This window comes from Cupressus sempervirens, chromosome 2 (genome assembly GCF_028749045.1).
Source record: "Cupressus sempervirens isolate cs-2001-9-10 chromosome 2, ASM2874904v1, whole genome shotgun sequence".
In the NCBI taxonomy this organism is placed as follows: domain Eukaryota; kingdom Viridiplantae; phylum Streptophyta; class Pinopsida; order Cupressales; family Cupressaceae; genus Cupressus; species Cupressus sempervirens.
The window spans coordinates 75527611-75538204 of NC_143119.1; the positions used below are offsets into that span (position 1 = coordinate 75527611).

The 10594-nt window shown below is 37.3% G+C and overlaps 1 protein-coding gene across 1 annotated transcript; it reads left to right on the forward strand.

Annotated features, from left to right (window-relative positions):
• Nucleotides 1–905: 905 nt before the first annotated feature.
• LOC149571115 (TMV resistance protein N-like) lies at nucleotides 906–2951 on the forward strand. Its single transcript, XM_089812675.1, has 3 exons — nucleotides 906–1255; nucleotides 1363–1538; nucleotides 1667–2951. The coding sequence occupies exons 1-3, from the start codon at nucleotides 1233–1235 to the stop codon at nucleotides 2599–2601; spliced, it is 1134 nt and encodes a 377-aa protein (XP_089668801.1). The 5' UTR covers nucleotides 906–1232; the 3' UTR covers nucleotides 2602–2951.
• Nucleotides 2952–10594: the final 7643 nt, after the last annotated feature.

The window sequence follows — 10594 nt, forward strand, 5'->3', positions numbered from 1 at the left end:
TGAATATCATCAACCTCATGATTTATTTTAAAATAAATAAATGAAAATGTATATGTAAATTTTCTAGTAAAAAAGAATTTTAAATTTTAAATTTTAAAGCTCTCACATTGGAAGATTTAGATTCTCGTGGACAACTATAAACAACAGCGAAATAGGGGAGAGGACCCAATATTTGAACGCGTTCCAATAGTTGTGAATGGAGTTGTTCACCTAATTCCTACACTTACTGACTTAATGTCCAATTTTTTTGACAACATTGTACTAATACTTGGGACTTTAAAGTTGTTAGTACAATGTTAACTACCCAAAATTGAATTAAATGTACCATTAGTTATAAAAATTAACCAATGATGTGATGCCACATCAGCTGTTCAACTATGGGTACACTTTATGCACGACCATTGGTCTCACTTTTTTTGGGACTGTTTTGTACAATTTGGCAAAAAGAATGCTGATGGGGCATCATAATGGGTGATGTCGACTTGAAACCTTAGTTATAAGTAGACGACTCGCCAAGTAAACTGCTATAAAAAACTGGGATCGATTTGAAATTTTTACGTAAGATTTTGATAAACGCAAAATTAGTGTGTTAAGTACCGGGTCCTCTCCCATAGAAGGGTTTAGTATGAAAAAAATAGAAAGTTCGAGCAAAGAAGAGACAGGAAAGAAGATTCGATCAAAAAGAAAAGAAAAGCAGGTGCGCAGTTCAGTGCATGACGTAATGATTTGCTCTCTTTATAGAATAAAGAGAATAACTAATGATGCCCATCAACGTCTAATGTGATTTAATTATTCTGAATGTCTGTGGCTTTTTAAAAAGGTATTCCATGCCTGGCCATCCACAAATGCTTTTCTTCTTCTACACAACGGTGAGAGAGCGAGAGACTCTACAATGAACATGAAAAATTGATTCCCATCTCTTTCTTTTTGACGGTGCCCATTTTCAGAATGTATTCCCATTTTCTTCTTCTTTTTGACTCTACGCCCATTTTCCAAATCTTTCTATTTTTACTCTACCCATTTTGATTATAAGATGGGACTGTTAATCTCAAGAAACAAACTCCTCTGTAGACATTCTGAGCAATCTAGTCTTTAGTCTTGTCCTTTTTCTCGTTAACCTCAGCAAGACAGAAATGGTTAACGCTTGCTGCTGTTCTCCATGCTCTGCTAATTCTCAACAAGACTGTGGAGCTCATGTTCAGTCACAGTGACTGGGAATAGCTCTCTCACAAATGGAATCCCATGCGCTCTCCAAGTAAATCCATCTGCTTTAATCTTGATTTTTCTGTTTCATGTGATATTTCTACTTCCAACTCTTGTAAGATACTTATAAATCTTTACTCACTTTTGATGGGTGCGTAGATTTGTTGCTGCTCCGGCTGCTGCTGGTGAACTGCGGAAATTACAAGCAGAACTCACACACAAGTACTCACAACTCTCATTGGAGGCGATGATTGTTGTTCTGAATAGGAGTTCAGAAGTTTTGGATAGGCTTCCAGTTGTCTCACCTCCCTCCCAAGGAAGATCTCCTCAAGCAGGTACGTTTGCTCTATTTATTTATCTGTTTATTGGATTTATATTGTCATTGGGTAATTTTCTCTTAATTTATAAAAGAGAAAGAGGTATATAGTAGGCTGTTGAAAAATTTATATTGATTTTATGACAGTTGGTGTTGAGAAAGCCATTGACATTGTAACAAAGCTTTTAGATGTAAAAGTCCCATCAGTTAAAGTGGTGGTTATTTACAGACAAGGAGGGATTGGGAAGACAACTCTGGCCACTGCAGTTTTCAACAAACCCGACCTCAAAAACTACAAATATTGTAAAGTTGACATGCAGCAGAACTGTTCAGAGGCCGATCTTAGATTCTTACAAGAACAAATTTTAAGAGATTTTTATGATCGCAATGTTCAGTTGAGAAGCTTGAGTGAAGGTCAGGAACAGTTGGCCAAGGATTTTAAAGAGCTCTCCTCTCAACCGATCTTTGTTTTTATTGACAACGCACTGAAACAAAGTGACGTTGAAAAGCTTCTGCCTGTAGCTGACCTGGCGTCCCTTCCACCACAGAGCAGGATTCTTTTAACAACTAGGAACCTGAATGAGACTCAAACAATTGTCCAGGCGAGAATTCAATGCCGTTCTTATAAGGTAACATGTCTTCCAGAAGAAGAGGCGCAGAAACTCTTATGTGTCTTTGCTTTAGGCAGTGAGCAAGCAAGCTTTAATGATCCCACCATAGACATTGATGGTCTCCTCCGAATATGCCAAGGAATTCCACTTGTTCTGAAATTGGCTGGAGCGAGGCTGTGCGAGTATACTCGGCCTGCTGTGGATGTTAGAGCTTGTAGAGAAGTAGTGGAAAGTCTCAAGTCGGAGGATGATTTGAGTGAGCGTATGGTGGACTTTGTCTATAATCGCTTGAAAGCCTCCTCTAAAGAGGCATTAAACATTCTGCAGAAGATAAAGAAAAGAAAGGGGATCTCTCTTTCTGGACCGTTCCAGCTAGAAGCAAGTCATCTCAACTTAATGAAGAGATGTTTAAGAGTTTTGAACTTGGTGGAAACAGAAATAGTAAATGGAGAATGCAAAGTAGCCTTTTAAAATCTAAGGTTTCTCCGCCTGGTTGACATCAATAATTACACATTGGTGTAGGATGTCAGTAAATATTCCAGATTAGCGGTATTAACCTTGAGATTTCGAAGTTGACAAGGCAAAATTTACAAACACTGTCTAAATGTTTGTTTTGTTATCTCTTTAAAAAGTATTCCTTAATTTATTTTATATTGTTCCCATGATATTGGGAATTCGATACAATGAAATTGTTTTTGCAGTTCCAGGGTATCATCCCGTCTCTGGTCAGATATATGTTAATTCATTAATGCCATCATTGACGATAGATTCATATGTAATGGAAACCAACCTAATATTTATCCTTCTGTTTCATTCATGAATTTATTCTTGTCATCCTTGGTCTCTGTGTCTGCTTCTAATCTCTTTCCTTCTCTTTTATTCCTTCATTGCTCTTCAATCTACATTTTCATGTTTCTTTGCCTTGGATCAGTATGAAACTTTGGTACTAGAAAAACATTCATAAAATTGATCCTACAAAAAATAAATACATTGATATAGATTGTGGAAATCTTATAGACTTAATTCTATTGTAACGCTACCAAATCATGTGAATATTTTGTTGATTGTTTTTTTCCCAATTCTTGGTTAGATGTTGTTGATGTTGTTGTTGCAATGTTTGGTATAGCTAGCTCATCAAGCTTCTACATCCCTAGGGTGCTTTCTTTTTAAAAGATAAGACCCTTGGAAAAAATTATTCAACTTCTTCTCACAATACTCTTTTCTTTTTGTACTTGTCCAAGGCAAGTACTATTGTATTCACTTTTGACAATTAGTGAATTAGTTCTTGATCAATCTACCAATATTAGTAATAATATAATATTTCCATCAAACAAATTTTTCTAATGTTTATCTATTAATTTATAATTTAAAAAAATCATAGAAATAATTTTATCTCAATTATGATAGGCTAAATTGATTTGATTTTATAAGATCCCTTGTTTCGGAGGCTTCCCATATCCAACAAAATATTAGATGTATAAGTTATAAAAGTACATTTTGAAATAAAGATTAAAAAATGTTAACTTTTATTTTATTTCTTAGATATTTCTATAACTTGATTTTTTAATAAAAATATTTTTTTAAAATTATAATTTTAACATAATTAGTTAATTCTTTTGCATGAATCCAAGATTTTTCAACAAATCTATTCTACTTTTCTTTGATATTAAATTTTAAACTAAATAAACTATTAAAATTAATTTATAATTAATTTAATATTATAATTAATTCTAAACTAGTTTATCACAAGTAGATGGAAACACTTGTTTATCTATCTTTACAGTGATAAACTAGTTGTGCCATGGGGCCTATTGTTTTGAAATTTGGACAACTTCTAACATCTAATTATGGTCTTACAAGAAATTATTTTCTTATTAATCTTAGTTGTGCTCGTGTGTCTTTTGAAATGATTGAATTTAAGAACTAATACCATCTTTACCCTTTTGTTTCCTTCATTGGAATACTTCATCCTTTTTCACTTCATCCTTTTTCTACATGAGTTTTTATTTTATAATAATAATAGATATTAATAGAATATTGAAAAGAAAATAAGACTACAAAATCATTAATAATATAAAACTAAAAATATACTACTATTGTTAAAATAATTGCAAATAAATCAATGTTCAAACTAAATTCAATACTTTAAAATATTAGTCCAATTTGTTTAAACTTGATATCATTAAAATGTTTTTTATTGACAACTATAATAAAGAAAAAGAAATTAAATTAAATTTAAAAATGACATCACCAAGTCCAACATATATTTGTTTGCATACCTTGTAAGGAGATTAGTCGTTTGAAATCATCTTTCATCATACATGTTGTGGTATCCACAACACATGCCCCATTCCTCACTAGGAATGGGGACCCCCTACTTTCTTTCGACTCCTGGGCTCATAGTTCGAAAATCGAAAGAAGGAGAAATTCTCGTTTAAATTGGTTAAAATAAATAAATAAATAAATAATTTTAAAAAATAAAAATAAAATATAAAATATAAAAAATATTAAAAATATAAAAAAAGTTTTTTAAAAAAATTTTAAAAAATCACGTGCACGTATACCGAGGCGCACGCGCTTTGTAAGATCAAGCAAGGAGAGGGGGTTATAAAACCCCCTCCTTCCTCCTACTCATTTCATTTTTCCACTACCTTGTTTTTTTGGCTAAGGGAGGAAGGTGAGGAAAACTCTTCCCCCCCCCCGGCTCTCTCTCTCCATTCACGTTGCGCGCGCCCTTTAGGGCTGCGCACCGCAGCGCTGCTTGCGCCTTTAGGGCTGCGCGCTACCACACCGCCCTTTTGGACTCATGACACACGCGCAACGCTACACGTGCCTTTAAGGCTGCACGTGCGCTGCGCCACCCTTTTAGGCGTGCACCACTACGCGCGCCTTTAAAGCCGCGTGCGCGGTACTGCGCAAGCCTTTGAGGCTGCGAGCACGCGACACTCCACTGCGGTGCCCCTTTTGGCCGCGGCCGCAACCACCGCCTTCATATTTCTTTTATTTTATTTTTTATATTTGATCAAAAAATCCAAAAAAAAAAATTTTAAAAATTTAAAATAAGAAAAAAAGATTTAAAAATCATAAGTAAAATAAAATTGGTTTTTGAGTATCGTTTTTTTAATGTATCGAGTAATTAATTGTTTTTTCTTTATTTTGTGACATGTAGGTAATACAACCAAATGGCATCCACATCCGGATCAATAGCAAAACTAGTCGTATACAAGTTCTAAGGCGTAACCCCGAAGTCACGATTGCACAATGAACACTCTGAGATCAAAGACATAGAACTTGGACACACGAACTTGGGAGAATTTTTGAGGGTTTGTAACAACCCAACTGAAAGATCTTCTTTGAGATCCGCCTTAATACGGTCTGGATTGGTAAATGCAACATCACATCCTGGGACTATTCAGTCAGCTGAATTGATTATGACCTTATCCCGACATTTTGTTCCCGAGGAAAGGGTGGTAAAGAGTGTCACTGGGGAAGTAGTCTTGGATCTACGACCTGATAATATCGAGAGATTTTTTCACTTACCTAGAGCTAATCAGTTTATCAGGCTTTCATATGAAGCAGCTAAGAGGTGGCATAAGGATCATCACCAGGAGGCCATGGACATCATATATTCCTCATACTTCATTGAGAAGCCATCTCGAGGAAAGACAATCAGCAAAGTAGATATGGCTCGAGGATACATGAGGGATGACATTGGATATTCAATCATTCTCCTGAGTAGAGTTATGGGATTGCCTGCAGCAGGTCATCTCGCTCCATTCATGGTTAACTTCATTGAAACCATCAGACATGCAAAGATGCCATTGGATTGGGCTACCACACTTAGTGAGAACTTGTGTGATCAGTTGCAGACAGTAAAGGACAAGAAGAAGTTCTATATGACTTCCTATGTGATATATCTACTTGCAGCAAGAGCCACCGACTATCTCGGGTTGTACAAAAAGGGTAGTATGCAAGATCCTAACGCATGGCCATATATAGTTTATCCTCAGCTAGTTAAGAAAAAGCTCTCACCGCAAAGCAAAGAGTACAGGATTGTGAATGATGCCTTTATCTTTGTCATCATTCGATTCATCGAAGGCGACTATGGAAAGAGATTCTCTGATGAGGCCAAGGCACAAATCACAGCTCTCAATGCATATTTTATCCAGTTTCGAATATTCACATACATTTGGGTTGGTCGTGCATCTATCCATCCAAAGAAGCTCCCAAGGTACCCAAGTGACAAGTTGGTTCTGATGGAAATTTCTCGACAGATTGAGTCAGCCTATGAGAGGATCAAGAAACAACGAAGGCCTTGTTGGGATTGGCCTTTTGTAATAGGGGCATACCAAGTAAAGAGAAGGCAAGATATCCTGACTTTCGAGTGGAAGTGGGAGAACTATCCTCTTGAGGAATATAACTCTCCCTGGTCGTTCTTTGACAGTGTTGGTAAAGTGGAAAATTTGGCAGGAAAAGAGTTCTACCACGAGAATGCCATTGAAGATCATTGGATGAATGCCACAAATGACTATGATGTCTGTATCAGGGACTATTGTAGAATGACTTTGTATTTAGTAGAGAAGGCTCTCCATTTAACCATCCCGGATGAGATAAGGCTACAAGATTCACAGGTGCTACTAGATCCCTTATTCAATACAGATAAAGTTGGCGAGAGGCCCATTTTGAATGCAAAAATTGATAGAGAGGAAGGAGATGATAGTAATCATCGAGCAAGACATGTCATCAGAATGACAAAGAGTTGGATCAAGAAACCCTTTCCACTTGATCCAATTTCAGATATAGTGATATTCCATATACATGCTCGCCCAGAAAAGGTAAAGGGGAGGAAAGTCACAATTCCTATCTTTGCACTCCAGTCTCCTATCAGGCCAAAAACGGTCTACCAACTTGATCATCCAGTGGGATATTACCATCCACCAGAGAAGAAGAAAGAAAAGAGGAAGAGAGCCTCTCCTCAGTGGATCCAGACAAAGCATGTTGAAGAACAGGCCCCTTTGCAGCAACATGAATCTACTCCCCAGGACCCCCACGATTCTGGGATTTCTCATATCCAGGTTGATTTTCCATTACCTCCTATTTTGTCAAGCCAACAAGAGGAGGGAGAGATTCCAGAGACATCCATTCCTCCGATGCATCAAGAGCTCGTTTCTCCTATGGTTCCACAGAAGCAAAGGAGGGTCAAGGTTAGAATGAACAAGAGGCAGAGAGTTCATAAAAGATTAGTGCCTAATCCATCTGTTCTTGAAACCATTCCTGAGGAAGAATCGGATGAGGATGAAACAAAGTCAAATGGGGAGGAAGAGCAAGTGCCTCTACAAGGGAGAACTTGACTTGCCAAAGCTACAGAATTGGAAAGAAAGAAGAATGTCACAAATACCCCACCACCCACCCAAGCTGAAATAGTAGAGCTCTTTTCGTCAGAAGACGAAGTACAACAATGGGTGAATGAGAAAAGAGAGCTAGGTGATGATATTCTCTCCATTCCAGATTTTGATTTCATGCCAGTAGGTACAGAATTGGTTGGAGATAAGATTAGAGATACTCCTACAGGTGAATTTCAACAGCAAGATTGGACGCAGATGCCACCTGAGACACAAGGTCCTCATCCAACGCCCCCCATCTTCACCTCAGTCTATGATGGTAGATAAGGTTTCAGTGAAACCTCTACCTCCAAGTTCAGAGGAACATGTTCAGAAAGAATCATCATTACAAGGAGAACCAGAACCAAGGATTAATGAGCCACCAAAAGAGGAACAGGTAACGGAATGTATACAACAACCTTCCCAGGAAATTGAGGATCAAACTACGGGATCTACAAAAACTGAGACTATAGAAGAAGAACCCTCACAACAAAAAACTCCAAGCAAAAATGACAAAGGGAAGGAGGTAGCTGAACACATCCCTTCATCATCTAGAGCTAAGGTTGAAGAAAGACATATCCCGAGATGGTTCTGGAAGGAAATAATGAGAAGTGCTAAGCATCAATTCCTTGCTTCAGAGGATGATATCTGTGACATTGCAGAGTTTTAAGCAAGCCTGACTCTCCATTACAAGATGCAACACCATTTGCATTCATTACTACTACTTAGAATTAGGACCTATTTGCACAAGTGGCTCATCCCCCAAAAGGTACAGATGAAGAAGCTATTAGCCTTCAGGACTATGAAGTAAAGGATATCCCGTTAGGGAAACCTACACGGGATACTTCTCGACAAATGATGACTATGGGAGTCAAAGAGGTTCTTAACCACATGGAGCGTGATGAGATTGAAATCAGAGCACTTCGAAGGCAAGTTGAGATCTTGAAAGGGTATCTAGCTGAAGTTATTGGTCCTCTTGATTCTGAACGCCTCGAGGAGACTTTGACTACCATTCTTAAAGAAGGGGAAGGTGTACGGCTCAATCCATTTTTGAGAGCTTGTCAGGATTGGTGAGACAACCTTGAGGATAGGGGTATCACTATAATTACAGGAAGTCTGAAATTATTACATGCTACACAAGATAATGTTGATAAGATCATGGCAATTTTGAGGTAGGACTTCAGCATTATGGATGAGGTACGAGTTTGGAGCAAGGATTTGCAAATTCTACAGGCCATAAAAGGACAAAGGTACCGCATTTTGATTGATGTATATACTAGCGAAGAGCTAGACATGATAGATGATTGGATAGAAAAGATTGCAAGAGGAAATAAAATGATGGAAACATTGCATGATGAGATACATAGGCTCAAGGACCAAGCTCGAGAGCGAATTTTGGAAGCAAAAAATTTATATAGTGATGCATGCTCGGATATTTTTGAAGATGAAGAATGAGAGAAGCTTTTATCAGTTGAGGTAGTTGTAGAAAACTTTAGAAAAACATTAGAGGAAGCATCCACTGATGAAGACATCAGACAAGCCTTCAGGACAGAAGAAGCATTGTTAGAGTTGGATACCAAACTTGGGGATTTTGCAGAAACTCGAATTGAGGTGGACAACTACAGACAGAAGGTTAAAGATAAGTATGAGGCTTTGGATCTTCTCGATGCTACTAAGATTATTGAGATTATAGAGAAATTCAAGGGCAAATATCCAAACATATCTTTAGGATGAAGATGAACAAAACCCAGATGCCAGAATTTCAATTTTGACACTTACAAAAATTTTGAGATTTTTGACTCAGTCGAGGCCCGCAAGTCCGTAGCTCTGCATTTTCATGAAGCTTCGCAATTCAGAGGTGCACCGACAGTTGACTGCCTGTTTCAAAAATAGCTCTTTCCATGCATTGGAAACGCATTTTGATGGCAAGTTAACTCCGACACACATCCAGTGAAGGGCCAGCTTCTATTTTGGGTGTCTCCATGAACTTCTACTTCGACTGATGGCTTCCTCCTACTTTCTCTCTCATGCTTTCATTGTTTTTGACATGTAAAGGGCTCATGCATCCAATTAATGAATAAAATATGGATGGAGTCCCTCTAAGCACTAGTTAGATTACCAGTTTGTATATCTTTAGTTTGTTTTAATGTTTTAAAAAGCATTTTATTGCATTAAGATATCCCTCACTCTCAACACAAATTGAGGAGAATATTTCTTATAAATACCCCATTGTAAAATGTAAAAAGGGCCACCGTTATTATGCAATAAAATTATGCTTTTGGTGCTAGCATTTGGAGTGTAGTTATTCTTGCCTGAATGTGTCATTGTTTTGTGGATTTATTCATGAGATTTTGATTCAGCCAAAGGTTTATTGCATTGTTTCTAGTTGTGCGATCTTTTAGTTCTGCTGTTTGCTACAGATATATGAATTTCATTGACGTAACGAGCTTGAGAAGAGATCACCCGATTGTGTCTACATAGCTTTTTGTCTCACATGAGCACACTTTTCGTGGCCTTGCGATTTGATGAAGAGTGAAACATCATTCAATTTGTTAAAGATTCTCACCGACGATTGCATCAGTGGATTCTAGGAAGTGTTGCTCCTATTTTCATTGGTTTCCTATCGATTTCTTCAAAGGTTTAACTCGCAGCATGTTGTGTTCTGTAGCTTATGTCCATTTAGGAATTTCACTTTCAAGTTATTTGATTTCATGTTATTTTCTTTTAGTTTCATTATTTGCTTTGCTAACCCCCCCTATTAGAATAGGACCTCATAGTAGCTACATTGTTAGAATTGCATTCATAAAAAAAAATAGAAAATACAAAAACATTGTTCTTTTGGTGTGATATTTTGAGACAGCAAACAAATTTTACTTCATCCCAAGGTAAAGATTTTTTGGAACCAGTAAAGGCCTCCTCGTGAACATTTACATTTATCTTCTACTGAGCGGATTTTGGTACGTCGCAAGAAAAACACTGAACCTTGGAGTGGATCCTTTAAAAGGTTTGCTTTTCAAGAGAGGAATTACACTATGGATTCTTGTCGTTGACCTCGTGCAAAATGAATGCCCAACAATACATAG